General features: G+C 44.3%; 1 protein-coding gene across 1 annotated transcript in view; it reads right to left on the bottom strand.

Annotated features, from left to right (window-relative positions):
- Positions 1-27,466, bottom strand: part of LOC136319464 (pecanex-like protein 2) — a 286,591-nt gene that overhangs the window by 185,941 nt on the left and 73,184 nt on the right. The window contains exons 6-8 of the mRNA XM_066252718.1: positions 15,747-15,894; positions 15,465-15,610; positions 13,599-13,692 (exon numbers count right to left, since the gene is read on the bottom strand). Coding sequence (XP_066108815.1) covers positions 13,599-13,692; positions 15,465-15,610; positions 15,747-15,894 — 388 coding nt within the window. The remainder of the gene's footprint in view (positions 1-13,598; positions 13,693-15,464; positions 15,611-15,746; positions 15,895-27,466) is intronic.

Genomic DNA, 27,466 nt, shown 5'->3' on the forward strand with positions numbered 1-27,466 from the left:
GTCATCTAAGACTGTGTGCTTCAGAAGAGATCCTGGGCCGCTCCCTTGTGCCTGGGATAAAACCTGGTCTTTCTACCTCCTCCAAGGTAACTCCATGCACCTGGACCATGCCTGGCTTGGGGACAGGGGTAACACTATTCACAGAGACCCCTGGGTGCAGAGGGGAGTCAGCCAGGAAGCAGGGAGTTCATGGGCAAGAATTTCTACTTCTTAAAAAGTAATGTGAAGAGGTTATCTTTCTTACGGCCTCTAGCTGTGATGTATGTTAGAAACACTTGGAGCCACGGTAACCACACTGACGCTTTGAGGGACAAGCCTTAGCACAGAAGCCCGAGGACACAGAGCTGGGAGATGAAAGAAACTGGTTTCTTGGTAACCAGCCAGCCTTGCACGAATCATACCTGTGGACTTCCTGTTTTCTGAACTAACAAACCTTGCTATTGTTTAACCATTTTGAATTTGGGTCTTATGTTACCTGCCGCTATACTAATGTAATGATATGACTTCTCATTTCACATTTCATAAGTCTCTGACAAGCTTTTGGATCTTTCATTTTCCAAATTCCCTACTGCTCTGTTCATAAATATACAAATAGATATTCTACAGGAACAGTGTTTAAAATATCTCCACTACACACATACCACATAAACACACAGATTTCCCTACATTGGTTTAAGACATAATTTATCACTATATGATGATACATTCAGTCAAGACCACCCCCACCCCTTGAAAGAACAATTGAGGAAAAATCACATGTTAAATTCAAGGTTTAAGAAACAAATCAGGTGGGTTAAGTGCATAGAGTTTAAAAACTTAAAAATCTCCTATTATTTGAATGATTGTTCCATAAACAGTGATTTTGGTTCTTGCTTATATTCCTAGAATAATATCTGTTACTACCAAAAAAAAAAAACAACAACCAGATTTATAAAGGCAATATTCAAAATTTTCTGCTTTGACAGACCACTGAGTACTGGAATTCTGTCATTTCATAGCTAAATAGAATTAAAAGAGCCTTTTTAATACAGATTCAGAATAATCTAAAACTCAGCAAAATCCCAGAAGTTCACTAAAACCGAAATCATAATCTGACTTTACTGAAGGCAATGTAGGTGACATCTATAGACAGGCAGGTGGGGGATGAAAATGTGTGCTTTTGAGGAAAATCTGGAAAGTGTATAGTGCACTCTATCGCCAACAGAAATACACTGAGAATTGACAGTGAGGTGTCCCATGGACCATCCCAGTCAGAGCACCCTTCCCGCTGGTGCCTCCTGCTGGGAATCATGGCACAAAAGGAAGTGCCAGTGACACTGCAGCTTAATTTCTGTATCTTACTTGGCAGGTTGCCAATTGCAAAATAATGAAAAATAACATGATTTTCTTACACAAGCCATTTAAAAATCCTATGTAAAAATCAAGGGTTTGTTTTCCTTTTCAATATCTTTTCGATGAACCCTAGAATTAAACAGAAACTAGGCTTGAACTGTTCTACTACTTACTACCTGTGACTCTAAGCATGCTGTTCTCCTACCTCAAATCCTCACCTGTAAAACATGCAAGTCCCCCCTAGGCTTGCTGTGAGAATTAAATTGGATCAGGTGTGGAAAGCACCAAATAGTGCCTGCAAGATATGAGACACTCAACAACCATTCCTAACCTTTTTATTTCTTTCTACTGCTATAGGACCTGACTTTGCTTATTCTCATATTAAATGGCAACATGACCCCTATACTCTTCATAAATAACATATAGATTCTAGTTGTTTCTAAAGTCAGGAATGGAGGAAGAGTGTTTTGCCCTCAATTCATACCTAACACTCTTTATTTTATAAAGGTAAGTTCAAACAGTACATTAAGTTCCCTGTTAATTAATCTTTTCTACAAGAGCCAAGTTTTCTAGTTAAGGCATGATGGTATTATCGAAACTCCTGGTCTGAGCTGTGTGACAGGTGTCCTCATCTAAAAACCTGCTTGTCCTGGAAGGATGGGCTTCCTGTTTTATCAGGAGGGGACAGAGCTACAGGAAACACTGCTCAGTAGACAGAGACTCACCCCCTTAGTTAGATACTTCTCTGGGGACCTGATGTTGGAACTGTGACCCAAGACACCAGCTTGCCACTCAAGAACCATGCTAAAAATCATGTATGATAAAAAGCACAGGAGTCTTGCTACCAATCAGGAGGACTGCCTCTCTGTCTTATTTGTATCTCTTTTCAGACTATTTGCTCCTTATTCTCCTCTCTTCAGCTTTGAGCTACATAATCACCTAAGAAGACTCTGTTTTACTAACTTAAGGCCAAAGATTTCCAATTTTCCCCACATTAATACATATATAATGTGAATGTGCTAAGTTTCAGAAGAGATTTCCTTCTGTGAAAGATCAGTGGAGATGGAAATATTCCAAACCTGCAGTGACCACACTCAGAACTGCAACAGAGTGATGCTTGCACATCTGGTTCCGATTAGCCTGCTCCCTGGTTAATCCCTACAGACTAGTTTGTGCCGCGGACCAGTGTGGCTTGTAATTCTGGCTCTTGAGTGAGAACGGTGTGGAATTAAGAAAACAGATTCATTAGTGGAATTCAGAAAACAGACTCATTAAGAAAAAAGGATGGGATCGGGAGGCCTCTTCAATGCTGATGGCAATACTGAAGCTCCCCACAGCTCCAGTTTGCTTTGTTATATAGCCATATGCAAATAAGGAATTCCTTGATACAAAGTTACATATCTGAGGCAAAAACAAGAACTCTCCCAAGGCATAGACAGGAATTCCCCACCCACCCCACCCCCACCCCATGCATAAGCCAAATCAACCAACATCTGAACAAACAAAGAGTAAGAGGAAGGGCATGTAAATTGCTTCCAGCAACTTAAGCAAGCGAAGTGGGTGCAAATACTCAGCCTCCCAATATGGAGGTGAAGGGGGGAGAACTTAGCCTTTTGCTAAGCCTCGAATTTACAATGGCTTTTTGCCACTTGCAGTCTACAAAAAGTTTGGTTCAGGGTGATAGCATAGATAAATTGATTGCAACTAGAATGACTCAGAGCAATAGCAGAAATAGTGATTAATGGTGAAAACTACAAAAAGAGCAAACACTAAAGGAAAGAAGGGTGGATCAGATGGTGCCCTTTTGTACAGGCAGAGTTGGGTCTCAAATTGATGGTGACAATATCCGATCATATTGTACTCCCCAGGTTTTCATTCATCTAAGCTTCTAAATAACAATCAAGGTACCTATGCTTCTGCATCTTTCCATTGATGTGGAAATTAATTCCTGAAATTCTTTCTCAGACCTCAAAAATCATGGCCCACCAGTTGGAGAGAGGAAGAGGGCCTCTTTTTCTGTGTTGACTCTGTCTTGTTTTACAAGCTTTCTCGGGGGACATGGGAACAAGCCACCCAGGGGGCAGTGCAGAAATGAAAGTCACAGTAACCACATTCAACATGGAGGATATTTTAAATAAAGCAGCTATGTTTTGTAAACTGCAGCCTGTTAGTTAGACTTTTAACAGGGATTCTTGTTTTAAAGTCTGCAAGCAACTCTTCTTTTATATGACAGTAAAATTCATCTGTGTGTTTGAGATAAAGAGATGCCAGAAAGGGAGACAGGCCTCCAGCATGGGGTCTGAGTTCCCCAGTGTGGTGGCTGGGGCTGAGACCAGGAAGGCAGAACTCCACTATGTCACAGGACTTCTTCCCAGGGATTCAGAGAACAGAAGTCAATCTAGAATCAACCTGATACCTTCCATCCTTATGACTATGCCTGGATGAAAACTTAGTCTATAGTATTTCTAAGAAAACAAAATGAGGACTACAGAATAATCTGAGAATGGACACGCAGAAGACAGGGCACAGAAACCAGGAGTGGCAGAAACTATTCAACATCTGGATGATCATTTGCTATGTGATCAAAGGCACCAAGAACCTCCAAACTTTTTAAAATTTAAAGCAGTGAACCCAAAACTTTCTATTGTGTAAGTCAGCAGTGATCAGCTACACACATACTCCCAGATATTTTCCGAGGTGAAATTCTCAGTTTGTACTTAAAAGGGGACATAGAATGGGGCACATCTAATATTGGAAGATGTCACGGCATTTTACTCTACATTTTGAAGACCCAACTGGTTATCTTCAGAGCCCAAGATTCCGGTTTAGCTATTCCAAACCAGGGATCAAGACTGCTTCTGAGGCCCTGGCCGGTTGGCTCAGTGGTAGAGCATCGGCCTGGCGTGTGGAAGTCCCGGGTTCGATTCCCGACCAGGGCACACAGGAGAAGCGCCCATTTGCTTCTCCACCCCTCCCCCTATCCTTCCTCTCTGTCTCTCTCTTCCCCTCCTGCAGTCGAGGCTCCATTGGAGCAAAGATGGCCCGGGCGCTGGGGATGGCTCCTTGGCCTCTGCCCCAGGCGCTAGAGTGGCTCTGGTCTCGGCAGAGCGACGCCCCGGAGGGGTAGAGCATCGCCCCCTGGTGGGCAGAGCGTCGCCCCCTGGTGGGCGTGCCAGGTGGATCCCGGTTGGGCGCATGCGGGAGTCTGTCTGACTGTCTCTCCTGGTTTCTAGCTTCAGAAAAAAAAAAAAAAAGACTGCTTCTGACTAATGTAAAAGAGAGAGTCTTAAGACATGATGATTTCTGCACTTTTTAGTCTGTTTAACTTCTTTGGGAGACAGGTAGCTACTTAAGCACTGTGGTTATAAAGGGTTTTCCTGACAGTGGATCCCAGTAACAAGGGGAGCATTATTGGGAAAGGGTCCTAGAGGCTGATAATGCTAACAGCAGGGGAAGGACTCCGAGGACACAATACAGACACAGTGCGGGGCTTCTGTCCCCCTCTGGAGTCCACTCCACAGTGGGTTTAGAGATTTAGGGCCACTTTCAAAAATTAGCCTAATTTTTAACCAGAACAGTATCTGCTTAGATGTACACTATGATTCAGATATAAATAAAAGCCAAATATATGTGAGTCCAGATAAACAAAGACATTATTACCCAATCTACTCCACTTTTAAAATAAAAACAAGGTGAAAGACTAAAATCCCCAATTAAAAATCCTCTAAACTACTTTGCCCCAGAATAAGTCTTCCATTCTGTAGGCTACATGCCTGTTTTATGAGTAATAGATACTCAGAATGCATGTAAATACCATCTTCCCATGAAATTTGCCGGGAGAGCAGACAATATGCATTTCGTATGAATGTTCATTAGACTGCTATGACATTGGAAAAGCTGGATTAATACCGAAGCATGGTTATCTATCTTCCCAGGATGAATCTCTGCCATATTACTTGGAAGAATTTATAGACAAAAGAAAGGTAAATCTTCGCTGGACAAAAAACCCAGCAACTATCTAGCTTTAATACAAGTCCTACAGGAGAACTAGCAAAATTTCATTCCACAATGTACCTGTCTGGACACAAAACACACCTTAACTCTCCAGGCGGACAGACCACTTCAACTTCGATTTCCTAGGCAGATCAGTACCTCCTACTTCCTAGGTAGATAAGCTCACTTTAGGCTCAGAGCTACAGAATCAATCCTGGATAATGAGGCACTGAATTTATCTCCTAAAAGTTCTAAGTAGTCATTCTAAATGCTGCGATTTCAAGCCCGGGTTTCAGGTGTCTTTGTTCTAGTTCGTGGGGAAAGCAGGACCACATCAGATGATGTTATTTAAGCTACCTGCTCTGTGGACTGCGATCGTACAACCAGAAAATGCTGCCCGTGTTTCCTTGGTAGTTAATGATGAATGTACTGGTTCCCCCAATGACAGTGGGCCAACGAGAGAAATTTGTTTCTGCTTCTGGTTTCCTCCAGGGATTCCCAAAGAGACACTTACGAAAGTTACACTGCAAATAATTCCCTACTCACACTTAGGAGTCAGGATATAAAACTGTCACATGGCAACTAGGCATAACAATGGCAAAGACCGATGGCTTTCTTGCCAATGATTAGAATTGGTGTTTTAATGGCCTAGCTGGAGGCATTCCAGCCACTGAGTGGCCTTACAGGGAAAAGGCTGCTTTTCCAGAACCTTCTACAGCTGAATGGCTTAGAAACAGCTGCTACTAGGAATCCTTCCAAGTTCAAAATCAAAGTTTACATTTACTAAATTAGGAAAACTCAAAATTTAATGGCATTAAAAGCCAGGGACATAATATTAAAGCACCCACTCTAAAATTGCCAGGAAGACCAAAATGTTGGAACATAACAAGTTAGCAGGGAGAATATAAAGTACATAACTTAACCACCTTAAAACCTCATAAAGTGACTCATGAAAGTGCTAGAGGAAGGCTTCCACCTGGCCTACAGTCAGAGTCTTTCACTCTAAAAAGAATAGTGAACTTGAGTCATTGTCTCACTGCTTCTGTTTGGAGACAGTAACAAGAGCTAACATTTACTGTGTCCTCTATATCAGTTGTTGTACAGACTATTATATTCAAATTTTAAAGCCAACCATGGCTCTGGCTGGTTGGTTCAGTGGTAGAGCACTGGCCAGTGTGTGGATGTCCCAGGTTCGATTCCGGTCAGGGCACACAGAAGTGCCCATCCGCTTCTCTCTCTCTCTTCCCCTCCCACAACCATGGCTTGATTGGAGCAAGTTGGCCCTGAGCACTGAGGATGGCTCCATGGCATCCACCTCAGGTGCTGAGAAAAGCTTGGTTGCTGAGCAATGGAGCAACACCCCAGATGGGCAGAGCATCACCCCCTAGTGGGCTTGCTGGGTGGATCCCAGTAAGGACACTTGCAAGAATCTGTATCTGCCTCCTCTCCTCTCACTGCATAATAATAATTTTTTAAAAAGGAAATAAAGTCAACCAGTGAGTTAATTCCTGGTATTATTTCCAGTTCTGAATTAAAAAACTGATATGTAAGATGATTAAGCAAGTAGCTTGATGTCAAACAAAAAGTAAATATTAGTGCTGGAGTTGGAGCCTGGACCTAAGACTAATAATGTTCATGTTGCAAAAGACTAAACTTCCGGTATCAGGGCCATGTGGTCCATCGCAGTCACCATTCATACACAAGACAACGGAAGACGTGACTAGAAAATCTCATTTGTTTTCAATTCGGATTTCTATGTAGAGTGGCTCAAAGAGAGTCATTTTTCAGGATTGCAAAGTGATTTTTCTTCTCACAGAAAGAGAAGATAACATTGTGAGTTGAAAGGTGTGGACCGGGAAAGGTTGGCGCTCTGCTCTCCCAGCACCTGACGCCCCTCGCACCTGTCCCAAGGCAGGGCGCTTGCTGATGGTGTTCCGATAATCCCACATTCTGCAGTTTCTCTCTGCATACAGGTCTAATTACAATTTGTTTGTTCTGCCACAAACAGAACAAAGCGTGAATTCCTCAAGCAGGCTTCAGGGTCCCCAGGGCCCTGCTGCCCTCCAGTTCAGCTTCTTTCTGCTGTCCCTGAATGCCCAGTGGGCCTCTGCTCATCCAGACTCCCAGTGGGCTGCCTCTGCCATTCCCAGTGACTCCATTAGGTATTCGTTGAATATCTATGGACAGAGGGCCCCACACAAATGAGTGAAATCCCTGGGGAATGTGATAAGCACCCCCTGACAGCAACAAAGATTTATATTCACAATGAGGATTGATAAGAAAAAGAAGACAGGCAGATTGTGATTTGAGATGAGAATTCCCAAAGGAAGGAGTGAGTGGGGAAGCGCATGCAAGCCAAGGGGAGGGATGCAGGCTGGAAGAGGGTGGACCGGAGACTGTGTGTGGGCCTCATGGAGGGTGGTGCTGTCTGCAAGGCGGGGGGCTAGAGGAGTGGGCTCACCGCAGACTGCTCAGGTGCTGGGGGCCACAGACGGGCCCAGTAACACCAGGTATCAATCAGCATAGCATGTATTAGCAAAATGGGCCACTCCACAGCAGGGTTCAGAGCACAGGGTGGAGGCCCACCTTGCAGCATTTCAAAAACATTACAACCGATATTAAACAAAAAGATCTGTATGAATGTGGACTTCCAGCTCCTTGTGGAAGACACTGGAAAACTCAGTCACCCCAGGCATACTGAATAGACTGAAGCTAAGAGCAGCGGCCTTCTGCAGACAGGATTGAGAGCCCCATGAACTGCAGCAGCCACCAGTCCATTGTGGACACGAGCCCCTCCACCCACCTACGTTAGCTGCCTGGGCTTCAGGTGCCCCTGCTGTGCGGGCAGGAGCGGAAGGGAGAGTCAAATGTCCACTGCCCACTGACTAGCTACTGAGGGTGAGCATGTTTCTCAATCAGTGTTCATTTCCTTTTCTGTAAAATGTAGCACTCAGTTTTGTCATCCAAACAGAATTAGGCAACTTAATACTCAGTACAGTGCTTAGCACAGACACATTTCATAAGTGGAGGCTGCTGCTACCAGAACTATTATTACAAAACAATTTTTCTTCCAGGTCCAGGAACTATCGTAACATTGCTTCCCACAGAGAGGTTCGAGACACGCTGGACATGAATACCTGCTTGCACCGTACCTGGTCAGCTGTGTTCTACTCTGACATCCTTCTTTATGTTAGAGACAGGGCTGACACTGTCCCCCCACACACATACAGAGACACACACACAGACACATATACACGGACATTCCTACACATAGAGACACACACAGACATATAGCATAGACACATATACACACACTCCTACGCACACAGTCAAGCAAAAACACACAAACACACAGATACATATACAGAGATACTCCTATACACACAGATGCGCAGACACACAATCATATACACACAGAGGTATGTTAATGCAGGGATTAAAATGTTTCAATTGAACTAGTTTGCTTAATTTTATTCAATTTTAAAACAATTTTTTCTCATACAACTAATTCAGAAATACCCAACTCATCGTTACATCATGAGCTTCCACGACATCAGGGCTTATTACAAATCCAAAGAATCTGGCCTGCCATGAATGGGTGGCATAACTTCTACCATCAGCGAGTCTGAGGAAGAGTCTAGGATTGTTGGAATAGCCATCACAAGCCTGTCAGAGAGCAGTTTAAGTCCAAAAGGTCACCTAACTCCTCATAGGACTGAGCCGCTTCCCCTGAGCATCAATTAACAGACAGCAGCCCCTTCCCTGCTCTTCCAGAACCGTCTGGGGAACAGCTTCAATGTTCAGTGCTATCATTGCTGAGTAGGGACTAGTGCCCTGGGCTCGTGCACCGGACAGGAAACACTGCACATCTCCGGGGCCCACCCGGCCTCTGAACTGCCACAATCCCTGTAACGGTCTCCTCCAGAGGACTAACTTGTTTCAGTGAGTAGACAATGTAAAGAACATGTATATTCTCAAATATATATACTAGTAAACACATACATTACTATATTTTATTTTATCTTATCCTTAAAGCATAAGAAAGAAAAGATATGAATGTGCCACTATTTTCTATATTTTAATAATGGCTACGTGCCATTATTTTCTAGAACTCTGAAGACCAATCCCCTATCAAATCACCTGCAGGAAGAAGCTGAAGGTCAAATACTTAGAACTTGACAACTTAGAACCAACTGAGCCTGGCGGACCAAGACCTTGTCTATTTAAATGTTTATAGAAAAGAAATATCAGAGAAGACTGGGGACATTACATAAAGCTTTTCTTCATGGGGAAAGGTGCTTTTACAAGACTTAATCCTAATTCTCTTTAAAGAAGCTCGGTAATTAATTGAATTGGCATTTCTCCAGAGAGAGTCCTCGAGGTTCATATGCTGATTTACGCTGCCCAGCATCCTCCCTGCCCCAAACTTCTCTCTGAAGAGCCACACCCATACATTCCCAGAGGGAACCTACAACTCTAGCTCTGTCCATGCACGCAGATCCAAGCCACGCACTTGCCTTAGTGACTGGACTCTGGTACGTGGTCCAGTCAGAACCAGTCAGACATGATCAGACCTACATTGAGGTTCATGGGAATGAGGCAGGTTGTCCCTGCTGGACTTGAATGAGGGGACACAGCGTCTGGGGCTGCTACAGGCACCTTGTGACCACCAGGGGACCTGTCTGCCAGTGCTGCCCAAACACAGGCACAGCAGGAGACTGATGGAGGAAGAGGAGCCACACTGGAAGACTTCCACCCAAGATGTCAGTTTCAGGACCCCACAATTCCCACCTCAGTGAAGCCTGTTTGACCTGAATTTCTGTCACATGACACAAAAGGGCTCTAACGGTTCTGTGACATGACACAGCAAAGTGGGGATGGGATTGATGTTCTGAGATTCCCCACAGAGGCCCATGCTCCACGGGAGAGCTCAGCATCCTCAGCAGGCCCACAACTTAGCAACCTTGCTGTCACCCTTTCGCTGTGAGAAGGGCAGGCAGCAAACTGAAGCCCTGAAGGATCCCGAAATGAGGGCAGGTTAAACAGAAAGGAGCTCCAGTATGGAAGGGAATGCAGGGGGAATGCAGAGGGAATGCAGGGGGGAATGCATGGGAAGTACAGGGGGAGTGCAGGGAGAATGCAGGGGGAGTGCAGGGGGAATGCAGGGGGATGCAGGGGAATGCAGGGGGAATGCAGGGGAATACAGAGGAATGCAGGGGAATGCAGAGGGAATGCAGGGGGAATGCAGGGGGAATGCAGAGGGAGTGCAGGGGGAATGCAGAGGGAGTGCAGGGGGATGCAGGGGAATGCAGAGGAATGCAGGGGAATGCAGGGGGATGCAGGGGGAATGCAGGGGGATGCAGGGGGAATGCAGAGGGAGTGCAGGGGGATGCAGGGGAATGCAGGGGGAATGCAGGGGGAATGCAGAGGGAGTGCAGGGGAATGCAGAGGAATGCAGGGGAATGCAGGGGGAATGCAGGGGGATGCAGGGGGAATGCAGGGGGAATGCAGGGGGATGCAGGGGAATGCAGGGGGAATGCAGAGGGAGTGCAGGGGGAATGCAGGGGGAATGCAGGGGGAGTGCAGAGGGAGTGCAGGGGGATGCAGGGGAATGCAGGGGAATGCAGGGGAATGCAGGGGGAATGCAGGGGGAATGCAGGGGGATGCAGGGGGAATGCAGGGGGAATGCAGGGGGATGCAGGGGAATGCAGGGGGAATGCAGGGGGAATGCAGAGGGAGTACAGGGAGATGCAGGGGAATGCAGAGGAATGCAGGGGAATGCAGGGGGAATGCAGGGGGATGCAGGGGGAATGCAGGGGAATGCAGGGGGAATGCAGGGGGAATGCAGGGGGATGCAGGGGTAATGCAGGGGGATGCAGGGGAATGCAGGGGGAATGCAGGGGGAATGCAGAGGGAGTGCAGGGGGATGCAGGGGAATGCAGAGGAATGCAGGGGAATGCAGGGGAATGCAGGGGGATGCAGGGGGAATGCAGGGGGTGCAGGGGAATGCAGGGGGATGCAGGGGAATGCAGGGGAATGCAGAGGGAATGCAGGGGGATCCAGGGGGCAATGCAGGGGGAATGCAGACAGCAGGAGTCAGAGGAAATTTCATAGAGACACTCAGGAGAGAAAGCCAGTGAAAGGGTCACTCTGGGTGAGACATTCTCTAATTCTCATCTGCTTGCTGCATCTTTTAGTTCTCTAAGGTCCTGGACGCGTGGCCTTACACGAACTGGAACTACCGGGAGACAGAGGTAAAGTACGTCCCTAATGGTAAAGTGAAGTGCATTTAGCCAAAGAAATAAAAATTTAAAAAATCTTCTAATTTTATTTGGGGATAATATAGGTTTAAATTGTTCTAAATTTAGTTTTAAAATACTACAGCTTTTTTAAATTTTATTTATTCATTTTAGAGAGGAGAGAGAGAGAGGAGAGAGAGACAGAGAGAGAGAAGGGGGGAGGAACTGGAAGCATCAACTCCCATATGTGCCTTGACTAAGCAAGCCCAGGGTTTCGAACCGGCAACCTCAGCATTTCCAGGTCGACACTTTATCCACTGCGCCACCACAGGTCAGGCAAAATACTACAGCTTTTGACTAAGGATCACAGAATAATACAGCAGCTTTCAAAGCTGTGTTCTCATATAATTAAACAGTTTGTAAGAAAGCTGCCACCTTCAATGACTAAACTCATCCAACCACTGCGACAGAATCTCTGAGAGGCTGGAACTCAGGCGGGGACCGCAAACTTCCCTCTCCATTTGCAGGGGGACTTCGCATGTTTTTTGGCTGGAGAAGGAGAACTTTATTTTCTATCTATTGTGACCAGTACGTGGGTACCTGAGGGAGACCGAAGAAGAGTGGAAGGCGTGTAGGTGATGGATAACATGTGTGTTGCCTCACGAGAGTGACTGTGGACACCAGCAGCTGCTTCAGGATCAAGGCCCAGCTGGGACTGCACTGCTGGAGACAGTTGTCACCTGGAATGCCCATCAGTTCTACCAGCAACGTGGACACCAGCATTCCTAAGCAGGTGACAAGCAGCAGTGGCATTAAAGAGAGAACACCCTAAAATGCTGGCATAGGATGGAATTCCACTAGAGGCAAAGGACAAAGACAGCCTTTATTCTAGATTCCTAGGAGGCTCCCCGTGAGTTCCCTAAACATACCTGGTAAGGAATGTTTAAACTTTCACTTTGGGAAGGATCATATGCAGCCTATAGCATTCCAGTTTCACCACAAAAGTCTCCCATAAATCCTCAAGTATAGGCCCTGGCTGGTAGCTCAGTGGTAGAGCATTAGCCCAATATATGGACGTCCCAGGTTCAATTCCCAGTTAGGGCACGTAGGAAAAGAGACCATTTGCTTCTCTCTTCTTCCTTGTCCCCCTTCTCTCCATTTTCATCTCTTTCAGCCAGTGGCTTGACTAGTTCAAGCATGGACCTGGCTGCTGAGAATAGCTCAATTGGAACACATCAGCCTCAGGCACTAAAAGTAGCTTGGTATTCAAGCATCAGCCCTAAATGGGGGTTGCTGGGTGGATTCCGGTTGAGGTGCATGCAGGAGTCTGTCTCACTATCTTTCCTCCTCTCACTTACAAAAAATCCTCAAATATACATACTCTTCCAAAGAAATATACATGAAATCCTGACTTCCACACTTAGAGCAAGCAACTGGGGTATGTCCATGTGGATTATCCTCAAAGAATCTCAAGTCAGGATGAATGATGGATTCAGACTCCTACTCATGTCTCAGAGCTTGCCCAACACCATGATTAATCCATGTATGTTCCAGATATGCAAGATAAATTAATATCACCTTGACTAACATACTTCAGAAAGTTATTTAATGCATTCTGCAGGAAAATAGAAAAGATGTTTAGATGATATATCTACAAAACAGTTTGCCTTCGTTAGTGTTGATGGGGACCGACGACCTTTCTAGTCCATCCCTTGGGACAAATTTAATAGCATGTTCCCGAGCCACATCACCATCTTCCCTGGGAGTTCACTGTTTCGCAGGGCCCCTCTGTGCTCATACTACATGTTACACTCATTTTTGGAAGCGGCTGCTAAAAAAATGGTTCCCTTTTTTTATTATTCTGCAATGTCAGATTTCCCATCTCTTTTACACAAAACCCACATGGTTTGACAACTACAAATAGATGAACACATTCATTCTATAGCAGGATCCTCACTTCAACCACAGTCAGAAGAAGTTCCACGTCGCCCAGCAATGCAACAGCTTCCAAACTTAGAAGCTGAGCTCACTTACCCAGCATGAGAGAGACCGTAGTAATCTGATCGCTGTTGCTGGGAGGGGCCTTCTTTCTGATTTCCAGACTTTAAGTAACAGGACCTAATTTCCCCTTCAAAATCACAAAATTTCAGCACAGAATATTACACAATTATTTATATATAGTCACTTCAGATTATACTTTTCTCAAGTCAGAGGAGATTCATTTCGAACTGTTTGGATAAAAATTGGCAATGTACGTCCATTCTCTATATTTTTCCACAGAATGTGCATCTTAATGAAGAAAAGCTTCTTGATGTACCTCTTTATTAATAACGCTTAGGCAAGTTTGATTCAGCTTATTACTTGCTTTTGCTCGGTCAACTTGTACCATCTTTTTTTTTTTTAATATTTTATTTATTGATTTTTTTTTAGAGAGAGAGGAGTGAGAGAGAGACAGAGAGAGAGAGAAGGGGGAGGAGCAGGAAGCATCAACTCCCATATGTATTTTGACCAGGCAAGCCCAAGGTTTCGAACCGGCGACCTCAGTGTTCCAGGTCGACGCTTTATCCCACTGCGCCACCACAGGTCAGGCATACCATCTTTAATTCACTGTTACATACTGTTGTCAGTGCATCTGTATATTCTCTACATGTGTCAGTGTGACCTGTGTACACTGGAACTGGGTTTTTTTTGTTTTGTTTTTCTGTTTGTTTTGTAGCACATGCAAAAAAAGGCTCATGGAGCATGAGGGTCTGACTGGCAGATCACAGGGGATAGGACATCCCTCCTGTGAATTCTCAACTGAGCCTCAGCACTGCAGCCTGGTAATGAGGTAAAGCAAGGATGGAATTAATTTGCAGTTAAATTAGTCAGCTGAAGAGGTTCAGGGTATGGAGGTGTGAAAATTTGTTTGCTTTGTAAATGTAAAGGATCTCTCCCCAGAAGAGGGTTCAAGAGCACCTTCTTCAGGGGGCACATGCATATAATTAACTTTGTCTGTTATGAGCAGCTGGAATGCAGATGGGAGCACTGGGCCTCAACTTGAGGGCTCCTCCCTCAAGAGAGAAGTATTAACAAAGACAACCACTGACTTTCTTGAGGCTGTGATGTAAGTGCCAATGTTGTGCTTTATAATGGAAAAGTCCCGTTGCATTTCTGCAGATGCAAACGCACTTCAAACTATAAACTATTGATTTATGGATCAAGTACCATATAATTTATTATTCACACCAGAATCATTTTGAGAGTAAAATAACAAGCATTAATTGATCTATAAGTGACTTAAGCCAAGACCCATCCTTGAAAAACATATCGGAACTATTGTATATTCCTTATCTACAGAGCTTTGAACTTGGCACTTCTCTCTCTCTCTCTCTCTTCCTTTCTTCCTTCCTATTACTATAAATCTTTTTTATAACAAGGCACTAAAAACAGATATCAAGGTCATATTTTCAATATATACCCAAAAAACAGTTACTAGGTGTGGGTCATTGCCTTGCTGAATTTTACAACTGTGAGGCGAAAAATGTCATTAATTGTATTATTATACATCAATAAATAATTATAAGCTGTAAGAGTATCAATGAAAGAAAAGGACTGAGTATTCAGGGAACATAAAGCAGAATCTGACTACATCTGGGGATTTCAGGAAAGGTTTGCTAGTAGAACTTTCTTTAGAAAGGAAATCTGAAGAATGAGCAGCAGATTGAGGGAACAGTAGGTGCAAAGGTGCTGAGGCAGGAGAGAGTACAATCTGTTCTAAGACCATTACATGTGAACAATGGTAGGACTAAGTTTCCTTGTTCCAAAGTCTAGTATTCAGGCCAAGAGTCCACTTGAAATCCTACAAGAGCTGACAGTTTGCCCCTTCTTCCTCATTAGTAAGGAGCTTCCAAGACTTACCATGTTCATCAATGAAGACATGCATAGCATCCACAGACATCTCATCTTGCACAGATGTTTCGGGCCCACTGATGACTTGCAAGACAGAACTATCTTGCTGAGAAGTCACTCTGTAGATTATCTGTCTTTGTCTGTTGCCTTGGAAACTTAATATACATAAAAGATTCAAAAAGTATTAGGAACTCCATCTTATTCTTAACAAGCATTCAAAAACACAGACAATAAGTGAGGCTGTCTCATACTTTGCATCAATACAAAGCTAAATAAGTAAGTTATCCTTACAGGGCTGTGATCTTGGCAGGCTCAGTGAGCACAGGGCTGGTGCTAGTGTGGTCTTGACTTTGCATTTCCAGTTTTCCTTGCTTGGAATTGTTACTACTGGGCTTCTCATTTTCTAGGATTTCATCCTTTTTCTCTTGGGAGTAGTTATCTGAAAAACATTGCTTTATAAGGGGAGATCCAAGATGGTGGCAGACTTGGTGCATGTTACACTCGCCTCCTCCCAGGATCAAACTGGAGTTACAACTAAATTTAACAACAATCATACTGAATAATCAACTCAAGACTAAATAAAGAGAATCTTATAACCAAGCATTCCCAGAAGACACCACATCGAGGCTAGTAGGAAGGAAGGAGACATGAAAAGAGCTGGTCCCACTCCCGTAAACAGTGGCTGAGGTACTGGAGGGATATCTCAGCTGTGGAGGGAATTCCCCCTGAAAAGGGAGGGGCCTAAACCACTATCCAGGCTCCCCAGCCCAGAGCACCAGAAATGGGCACAGGTGCCCACATAGCATATGGCTATGAAAAGCAGTGAGGTTTCTTTCTTCCAGAAAGAGATGGGAGTCTGCAGGGACTCAGGCATCCTTAAAAAGCCAATGCACAAAATCTCAGTCACAGCTACTCACCCTGGGCTCCAGCAGAGAGACCACTGAGCAGTCTAGAGTGGCGTGAGGAGACTCTGGGGAGTGACATGGGGGGGGCAGCTACCAAACTCCCTGTACTGTCATTCTCTCATATCACAGTCTTCCTGGGCAGAGCACTCCCCTTCGTTGGGCATCACCCTGGGGAAAGCTACTGTCCCACACTCGGAGCTCCCTCTCACCCTGCCCTGCAGAGATAGGCCCTGCTTAGGAGCCAGCTGTCTTTGCCAGGGAGTTGAGGTCTGGGAAGACTCAGGGGGCAGGAGTGACTCAGTGGCCTGACTGTGAGGTGGGGTTATTCCCCCCGATCTGCTATGAATCTGACTGACACTTCCCCCTCATGAGAGATTCAGGAAAACATCCTCCTGGGTGCTAGAAGGCCATGCTCCATGCTCTAAGACCCCATCTACCCAACTCCTAGTGGCCCCGCATTACTGAGGTTGGGAAAAAGTCACCGACAGACAAGACCTGTAATACTGGGTTGGAGTCCACACACACCAACTTCCCTGAAGCCTGACCAGCACCTGCACCTCAGGGGAGACCCACTATCCCCTAATATCCCAACTCCTCAGACAAAGCCTAACAGGCAGTCAGAGGTGGAGGCAGCCAGTGACAAATCTAGGGGTGCCTTGGGACTTCTGCTGACCTGTCCCTGCAGCCGGTGCCCACACCCACTGGCCAGCTCCATACAACATCAGAGCAGGATCTAATAGCTTCACAAGCAGCATGTCCAAAGGGAGATCTCCTCAGGCAACAAACCCAGGTGAAGTGCATTTCACTCCCTGTTCTCAGCACCTGCACAGCAGCAGGCACACTTTGGTGAAGGTAGAGCCTCACAGTCAGCCAGTTTGAGGGTCTATTCCACACACAGTGGGATGATAGAAATCAAGATTCAATTGAGTTCTCAACAGGAGGCCCACATAACCCACACAAGGGACATTTCTAGAGCACCAACCTTAGGTGATCAAGGAGACTGCACCACTGGACCCAACAGAACACCTACTGCATAAGGCCACCCCACAGAGACTGGGAATCATAAAGATCTACCTAATACATAGAAAAAAATATTGGCCCTGGCTGGTTGGCTCAGTGGCAGAATGTCAGCTGGGTGTGTGAAAGTCACATGTTTGAGTTTGAATCCCAGTCAGGGCACACAGAAGAAGCGATCATCTACTTCTCCACCCTTTCCATTTCTCTCTCTCTCTCTCTCTCTCTCTCTCTCTCTTTCCCCTCTCCTCTCCTCCTGCAGCCATGGTTTGGTTTGAGCAAGTTGGCCCCTGGCACTGAGGACGACTCTGTGGCCTCACCTCAGGCTCTAAAATAGTTCATTGCCAAGGAACAGAGCAGTAGCCCCAGACAGGCAGAGCATCGCCCCCTAGTGGGCTTGTCAGGTGGATCCCTGTTGGGGCTCATGCGGGAGTCTATATCTGCCTCCCCACCTCTCATTTTAATAATAATAATAATAATAATAATAATAATAATAATATAACACAAACAGGCAGCAGAAATGGGAGGAAAAGAAACAGATTCTAAAACAGAACAGGATAAATCTCCAGAAAAAGAGATAAATAAGCAATTTATCAGCTATATAGTGCAAAGTAATGGTTATACAGATGCTCAAAAAACAAAGTGAGAACTTCAATAAAGATATAACAAGCACAGAAAAGAACATAGAAAACATAATAGGAACCAGTCATAAATAAAGAATATAATATTTGACATCAAGAATAATCTGGAAGGAATTATTAGTAGGTTGGATGAAGCAGAGGATCAAATCAGAGATTTGGAGAACAAAGTAGAAAGAAAACCCCACCAATCAGAGCAGCAAAATGAAAAAAGTAAAATAAGAATGAGGAGAATTTAAGGGACTTTTGGGACAAGATGAAACATAACAACATCTGCATCACAGGAGTACCAAAAGGAGAAGAGGGAGAGCAAAGGATTGAGAACCTATTTGAAGAAATAATGATCGAAAGTTTCCATAAAAATCAATCACAAGAATAAAAAACACACAAAAAGACATGGAGGCTAAATAAAGTTATCAAGCAATGATTGCGTTAACAATGAGATGAAGGAAGAAATCAAAATATACCTTGAAACAAATAAAAATGAAACCACAACACCCCAAAATCTATGGGCACAGCGAAGGCAGTCTGAAGAGAAAAATGTATAGCATTACAGACATACCTCAAGAAACAAGAAATATCTCAAATGAACAATCTAACTTTACACTTAAAGGAACTTACAAAAGAACAACAAACAAAGCTCAAAGTGAGTAGAAGAAGGAAAATAATAAAGAGCAAGCATAAATAAATAAGATCAATGAAACCTAGAGCTGATTCTTTTAAAAGATAAACAAAATTAACAAACCTTTAACCAGACTCTTCAATGAAAAAAGAGGACCCAAACAAATAAAAATCAGAGATGAAAGAGAAGTAATACAAACACCAAAGAAATACAAAGCATTGTAAAAAAATATTGCAAAGAATGATAGGCCAACAAATTGGACAATTTGGAAAAAAATAAATTCCTAGAAACATACAATCTTCCAAAACTGAATTCAAAAGAATCAGAAAATCTGAACAGTCAGATCACAGCCAGTAAGATTCAAGCACTAATCAAAAATTTCCAACAAACTAAAGTCCTAGACCAGATGGCTTCACGGATGAATTTTACAAACATTCAAGAATTACTAGCTACCCTTTGCAAACTATTCCAAAAAATTCAAGAGGAGGGACGATTCCCAAGCTCTTTTTATGAGGCAGCAATATTCTAATTCCAAAACCAGACAAAGACACTACAAAGAAAGTACATTATAGAACAATATCCCTGATAACATCAATGCTAAAATGCTCAATAATATATTAGCAAATCACATCAATAAATATATTAAAAAGGTCTTACACCATAATCAAGTGGGATTTATTCTGGGAATGCAAGGCTGGTATAACACCATCAAATCAATAAACATGATACACCACATTAACACAATGAAGGATAAAAAAATCATATGATCATATCAAGGATACAGAAAAAAACATTTGATAAAATACAGAACTCATTTATGTTAAAAACTTTCAGCAAAGTGAGAATAGAGGGAACATACCTCAACATTATAAAGGTCATCTATAACAGACTCACAGCCAACATCAGACTCAACAGGCAAAACTACAAGTGTTCCCCTTAAGATCAGGAACAAGGCAGGGATGTCCACTATCACCACTCTTAATGAATATACTACTGGAAGTTCTAGCTAGCAATCAGTCAAGAAGAAAAAATTAAAAGTGTCCAAACTGGAAAGGAAGAAATAATACTATCATTATTATTTGCAAATGACATGATATAGTACATAGAGAACCTTACAGACTCCACCAAAAATATACTAGAATTGATCAATGAATTCAGTAAATTAGCAGGATACTAACTAAATAACAGAAATCAGTTGCACTTTTATACACTAATAACGGTCTATCAGAAAGAGAAACTAGGAAAACAATATCATTCACAATTGTTTCAAAAATAATAAAATACCTAGTGATAAGTTTAACCAAGGATGTAAAAGAACTACACTCAAAAAATTATAAGACACTGAAGAAAGAAATTGAAGATGATACGAACAAGTGGAAGCATATAATGTGTTCACAGATAGGAAAAATTAAAATGTCCATATTACCCAAAGCAATCTATAGATTCAATGCAATCCCTATAGAGAAACCAATGATGTATTTCACAGAAGTAAAACTATTTAGTCCAAAAAAATTATATGAAACCAAAAAAGAGCCTGAATGGCCATAGCCATGAAAAAGAAGAACAAAGTTGGAGGAATCATGCTACCTGATATCAAACTATACTACATACAAGGCTATCGTAACCAAAGCAGCATGGTACTTGCATAAAAATAGACATACAGATCAATGGAACAGAATAGAGAGCTCAGAAATCAACTCATGACTATATAGTGAATAAACGTTTGACAAAGAACATACAATGGGGTAAAAACCATCTATTCAATAAATAATGTTAGAAAATTTGGACAGATATGTGCAAAAATATGAAACTAGACAAACTTCGTAAACCATACACAAGAATAAAATAAAAATGAATTAAAGATTTATCTATTAGATTTAAAACTATAAAAATCTTAGAAGAAAACATAGGCAGTAAAATCTCAGACATTTCTTATAGTAAGATTTTTTTTCTGATAAATCTCCTCAGGCAAAGAAAACAAAAGAAAAAAATTTAAAAGTGGAACAACACCAAACTTAAAAGTTTTTCACAGCAAAGGAAACAACTGAATGGGAGAACACATTTTCTGATACATCTGACAAGAAATTAATATCCAAAATTTACAAAGAACTTACAAAATTCAACACTAGAACAAACCAATTTAAAAATAGGCAAATGCTTGAATAGATACTTTTTAAAAGAGGACATACAGATGGCCAACAGACATATGAAAATATGCTAATCATCAATCACAGAAATGCAAATTAAAATCACAATCAGGCATTACCTCACATATGACAAAATGACTATCAATAATAAATCAATAAACAACGAGTGTTGGTGATCCTGACCTGTGGTGGTACAGCGGATAAGGTGTTGACCTGAGACGCTGAGGTCATCAGTTCAAAACCCCAGGCTTGCCGGGTCAACACACATACGAGAAGCAACTACAAGTGGATGTTTCCCACTCCTCTCCCCCCACTCCCCACTTCTCTCTCTCTCAAATCAATAAGTAAAATCTTAAATAAAAAAATAAAAAAACAAGTGTTGGTGAGGGTGCAGAGAAAAGGGAACCGTCAAAGCACTTGTTGGTGGGAGTGCAGGTTGGTACAGTCACTGTGGAAAACAGTATGGAGGTCCCTCAAAAAATTAAAAATGGAACTACATTTTGATCCAACATTCCCACTTCTTGGAACATATCCTAAGAATCCCAAAACATTAATTCAAAAGAATATATGCACCTCTATGTTCACTGCAGTGTTGTTTATAATAGCCAAGATCTGGAAATAGCCCAAGTGCCCATTAGTAGATGAGTGGATGAAAAAGTTGTGCTACATTTACACAATGGAATACAACATGCCAATAAAAAAGAAATCTTATGTTTTCAACAATATGGATGGAAAGCATTATGGTAAGTGATGAATCAGAGAAAGAAAAGTACCAGATAATTTCACTCATAAGTGGAATCTAATGAGCAAAATGAATTAACAAGCAAAATAGACAGACTCACACATAGAGAGCAGGCTGACAGCTGTCTCTCCATGTAGGGGGTGCTCTTGAAAGAAGTGTGGGGATTGAGCAAAAACAGGCAAAAAGAAAAACAGAACTCTTGGACACAGACAGTCAGTGTGGTGATGGCTGGGATGGGGGCACAGGTGGGGGAGGGTATGAGAGAAATAAATGGTGATGGACAAAGAGTTGACTGGAGGGAGTAAACCCCATACAATGTATGGAGGTGTGCTGTAAAATTGGGCAGCTGAAACCTGTATAATTAGGTTGACCGGTTTCACCCAAATACTTCAATTTACTTTAAAAAACCTGACTCATGCATGGAATAACTGTATACCTTTGTTTTCCTTCAGTACTTCCCGTTTACATCTATAGTCCACACAGTTTTGAACACTGCGCTCTTTGACTCTCAACAGGCACACATTTACACCAGTATTTGGTAACTGTCCATGGACCATACCGTGTCAGAGCTGCCCAGGAAGCTTATTAAAAGTGCAGATGCCTGAGTGCCTGTTGAAAGCTGAAGGTTTTCTGAGGGTTGGCCCAAAATTAACTTACAGGAATTTTTAATTGTTCTGTGGAAACCCAAGGTGAGTCTCACTCCCTGTTAAGTGGACAAATCACTTGTGTGTGCTGTTCTGCCTTCCCCAGGGCCCGGCCTGGTCCTGAGGGGGCATCAGTACCTGCAGCAGGTCAGGGGGTGCTACCAGACAGCGGACCTCTCTGACAACTCTGAAAGCCTGCGTGGTCTCCTGTTGGCCCACCTGCCAGGACAAACCTCCTCAGAGCCCTCCCCTTCGCTTTTTATCTCCTACCATTCCCCAGTGGTGTCCGTCTCTAATTAGTCCTCACTTTGTACTAACACGCACCATGATAGTTCAAGCAACTTAGGAGTTAAAGAAGGTGCTATTGGTCTCAACCAAGGAGACTCCACTTCTCTAATAGCCTAGGCAATCCACCTCCTGGGCACACCCCTCTGAAACAGCCCCAGCACACATGCTCCATCTCTGTTTAGTAAAGGTCAGCAGCAGATATCCCCTTTTAAAGAAGATTATCCATTATTGTAGGAAGTTCTTGGCCTCACTAGATCGAGGGTGCCCACATTTCATTTCTTCCTATGGGCCTGCTCATACTGAGGGCCAAGTTGTCTGCTTCCTCCTCTATGTAGCACCATATTGTGTTTAAGTTACAATTCTCACAAGACTGGATGTGTTTTTCCCCTGGGCTGCTGCTGTGCCCACACCTGATCTTCTCATGGAGGTGGCATTGTCATTGTTTTCTTTCTGAAAAGGGAGATGAGTGTTTTGATTGGATTGTCATTTAGTATTATATCATTTGTTATGAATTTTTCTTTTCTTTTCTTTTTTTATTCATGAGAGGGAGGGAGCCAGACAGCCAGACTCCCGCATGTGCCCCAGCCAGGATCCACGCCACTAGGGGGCGATGCTCTGCCCATCTGAGGGGTTGCTCTGCTGCTCAGCAATGAAGTTCTTCCTAGTGCCTCAGGCAGAGGCCATGGAGCCATCCTCAGTGCCTGGGGCCAACTCACTCTAATTGAGCTATGGCTGCAGGAGAAGAGAGAAGAAGAGAGAGAGAGAGAGAGAGAGAGAAGGGGGAGGAGCAGGAAGCATCAACTCCCATCCTAGAAGAAAACATAGGCAGTAAAATCTCAGACATTTCTTTTTTTTTTTTTTTTTTTTTTTTTTTTTTTTCTTCTGAAGCTGGAAACGGGGAGAGACAGTCAGATAGACTCCCGCATGCGCCCGACTGGGATCCACCCGGCACACCCACCAGGGGTGACGCTCTGCCCACCAGGGGGCGATGCTCTGCCCCTCCGGGGCGTCGCTCTGCGGCGACCAGAGCCACTCTAGCGCCTGGGGCAGAGGCCAAGGAGCCACCCCAGCGCCCGGGCCATCTTTGCTCCAATGGAGCCTTGGCTGCGGGAGGGGAAGAGAGAGACAGAGAGGAAGGAGGGGGTGGGGGGTGGAGAAGCAAATGGGCGCTTCTCCTGTGTGCCCTGGCCGGGAATCGAACCCGGGTCCCCCGCACACCAGGCCGACGCTCTACCGCTGAGCCAACCGGCCAGGGCTCAGACATTTCTTATAGTAAGATTTTTTTTTCTAATAAATCTCCTCAGGCAAAGAAAACAAAAGAAAAAAATTAAAAAGCAGGACAACATCAAACAAAAATTTTTCACAGCAAAGGAAACAACTGAATGGAAGAACACATTTGCTGATACATCTGATAAAAAGTGAGAGGGGGAGGTGTGGAGAAGCAGATGGGCGCTTCTCCTGTGTGCCCTGGCCAGGAATCGAACCTGGGACATCCACACACTAGGCCAACCAGCCAGGGCATGAATTTGTTTTCAATTTTTTATTAAAGTATGCCCATCAGTCCCAATCTATGACATCATTCAGGACCCTGCTATGCTTTAGAGAACCTTTCACATCTCTCCAAGTGTCACGTTGAAATGTGATGAACTCATCCTTACATTCATCTCAGCTATAAATCCAGAGCCCAACATGAAGTCATACCATGAGATGATCCCCTGTCTACTACCTGTGAGACTTTGTGTAGGCTCCTAAAATCTTGTTTTTTGAGTCCTGAGTCTAAATACACAGTGTTCTATGAACTGATATGTGAGACAAAACATGGTCAAGAAAAGCTTGAAATTGATTCTCTCTTCCCATTTAAAATGCCTCCCCTACCGTCTCCAGAGCTCCAAATCTCCCTTGTCCTTGAGGCCACCACCGTGGAGCCTTCCTTGATTTCCTAGTCCACATATATGTCTGCCTCTCCAACTGTTAGGTCCTTAGAGTCAGTGCCATAAACCTGGCTGTCTTAGGCTAATTTTTTGTTCTCATGCTCATCTCAGATGGAGTTTCTCTTGCTTTCCTGTGGTCCTTAGGGCTGTGCCAGTCCACAGGTATGCTGCATGGGGAATGGCTACTTGACTAGGGCTGGTGTGGGAGGATCAGTTGTGAGTGAACCAACAGGGGGCTTCTTGGCTTCCAGCCTGCTCTCTACAAAACGGTGAGAGTCTCAAGTCACATATTACATATGTGACCTCACTTGGTAGTGATAACATCAGGGTTAGTAGAGCATGCTAATTACTAAAATATGACCTTTCAGGGGAACCTTCTATAACACATCTCTACCAGACGCTAATCTGTTTGGTGGCCTGTGAGAAAAGACACACACACACACACACACACACAAGGAGAAAAGACTGACGACATCATAGATATTCACTGTGACTTGTCATCTGTCCCCTGAAAGTGAAGCAGATCAGGTATGCCTAGGCTGGGCATCTGTACAGGAGACAATGGTGTTCACACAACCTCACCTGACAGCCACATCATCTTCTTTGGCTTCTCCATCACCCCTGAGAACAACCCTAGCTACACATATCCCAGCGCCCTGGGCCCTCAGACACCCACAGTGGTCCTGGTCAGTGCTGAGGCTGTGCTATTCCATGTCATTCCTGGGCCAGTGTTCAGAAAGGTTATCATCTTTATCAATGTATCTTTCCCTTTTGGACTACATGATACTTCCCTTCAGACCCTTTACTGGATGGCCCCTTAGCAAAAGTAAATGCCTTTTTGTTGGCCAATCATAAATGGAGCAGTTTGAGGAAGACTTGTAGAGCGCCATTCATGAACCTCTCTCTCAAACCCAGTCACGATCACTGCGCTGCCACACAGACATCCACATGGGTGTCCTCAGACACATCCCAGACTGAGCTGCTGCTGAGTGCGGAGGGAAAGGCTGGGCTCGACCCACAGGAAGAACAAGAGCCAAGGGTAGTGACAGAGTAACCCTGGGGCTGGGGTCTGAGGAATCGGTATCACAGAGGGTTGGGTTGGTGTAAGCCTGGACTCAGGATCCAGAATCCAGCTCTAAGCCTCCTGGTCTCTCTGCCTCAGTGTTTGTCCTTTTCCTGATCTCGATAAAGCACTAAGGACTAAGCTCAGTGTGGTTGAAAAAAGCAGTATGAATCAGGCCTGAGGGGGAGCAGAGGTGGGCAAGTGGGAGGGGTTCTGAAACCAACTTATACTAAATTACTGTTTTCCAAAACTTGGAAGGCACTTCAGTAAAGCCTCAGAAGTGACAGGCCGTGAGAAATCTTTTCTTTGTTGGAGAGAGAAGGAGTGGGTCCTGACTGCAATTATTTTCGGGTTCTTTCTCTGGGAAGGGGAAGATTTTTCTGGTCTCCTGCTGCTGCCCTGGGTCCCACAGATTCATTTCTGCAGCCCACACCCCTTCTCTGAGGACTCAGAGAAGTGATGGCTAAGGCTGTGTCTTGGATGCCAAGCAGATAGAAGGCTTCAGCAAGGACATGGAGACACATGAGAGGGGACGTCCTGGCAGGACAGTGACAGCTCAAGGGACTGATTAGTTCTGACTTTTGTTCCAGCAGCTGTGGTTTCTACCTTTTCTTGTACACCTGGTCTCTACTACATCCCTGAACAAAGTGGTGGCAGGACCCAGGTGGGCTGTTATGGGGAGACATACTGTCTGGTTGGAGGCTACTGGTGCTATGGGGACACTCCTTTGTCTACTGCAGCAAACACGGGAGCTGAGGTGACAGTCTCCAGATGAGCACTTAAGAGGCGTCACCCTAAGAATGAGTCTGATGAAGATCTTGGCTGCTCGAAGCCCAAAATTTAACAATTATAGTAAGTTGGTAAGAGGCTGACCCCACAGCAGCTTGCTGGCTGATAACTCCGCAGAGAGGTCAATGATTATACAGCCTGAGACAGGTAATGCCTCTGCATTCAGGGCCCCCCCCATTGCCCACCTGGTGATCACACCTGACCATTCTGACCGTGCCTTCCTCAGCCAAGAGCCTCCTTCTGGAATAGCAGCTGTGGGTGGGGAGCCGCAGTAAGTGAGGGTTACATGGCAGCTGCTCTGAGCATCCCAGGCTGGATCTGGCCTGGCAGGGACCCTGGTGTTCCTCTTCTCATTCCCCTAGAGTTCCTTCTGAGGCACAAGGAGGAAAAGTCTGCCCTCTGTGACCCAAGTAGGATCCAGGGGCCAATAGAGGATAGAGTGTCCTAAGCAAGGGCCACTCAGTCTACCCGATGAGTCATTGCCAGCAGCCACCAACACAAACTAGGAGGCTTCTTGACACTGAAAGAAGAAGCTGAGTTCCCCAGGGAGCCTGCAGTCTGGGTCTCAGAGCAGAACAGGGGACGTAGGATTTCCTGCTCCCTGGGAAGTGTCAACCAGCAACCTTCTTTCCCCTAGGGCTCACCTGCTTTCTTATTCCCAGCCTATCTGTCCCCATGGGGTCCCTTCCTAATCAAACATAATTTATTCTAAAATCAACTTGTCCAATATGAGATCACAGAACCAGCACACCCAGTGATCAGCTTCAGACAACATCAGAGCAGGATCCAATTAGCTTCACAAGCAGCATATCCAGAGAAAGAGCTGTGAGGCAGCAAACCTGCTGCAGCAAATTCCTCTTCCGTGGTTAGCACCTGCACTGCAGCTTGCATGCCTTGGTCAGGGTGGGCCTCACAGCCAGCCAGCCTGAGGTTCAAACTGAGGCACCATGGGCCAATAGCAATCAAGCCTCAGTACAATCAGAAAACCCACATACTCATGCAAGGGTCATTCCTGAAACAAACAGCTCAGGTGATAAGGAGATTATGCTACTGGATCAGCTGAACACCTACTACATAAGGCCATCCCACAAAGACTGAGAATCAGAGCAGATGTAATACAGAGAAAGAAACACAAAGAGGCAGTGAAGATAAGGGGGAAAAGAAACAGGCAAAACAGGAGAAGTCTCCAGAAAAAGAGCTAGCTGGGAAGTAAGCAATTTATTGTATA

This window comes from Saccopteryx bilineata, chromosome 1 (genome assembly GCF_036850765.1).
Source record: "Saccopteryx bilineata isolate mSacBil1 chromosome 1, mSacBil1_pri_phased_curated, whole genome shotgun sequence".
NCBI classification, from domain to species: Eukaryota; Metazoa; Chordata; class Mammalia; order Chiroptera; family Emballonuridae; genus Saccopteryx; species Saccopteryx bilineata.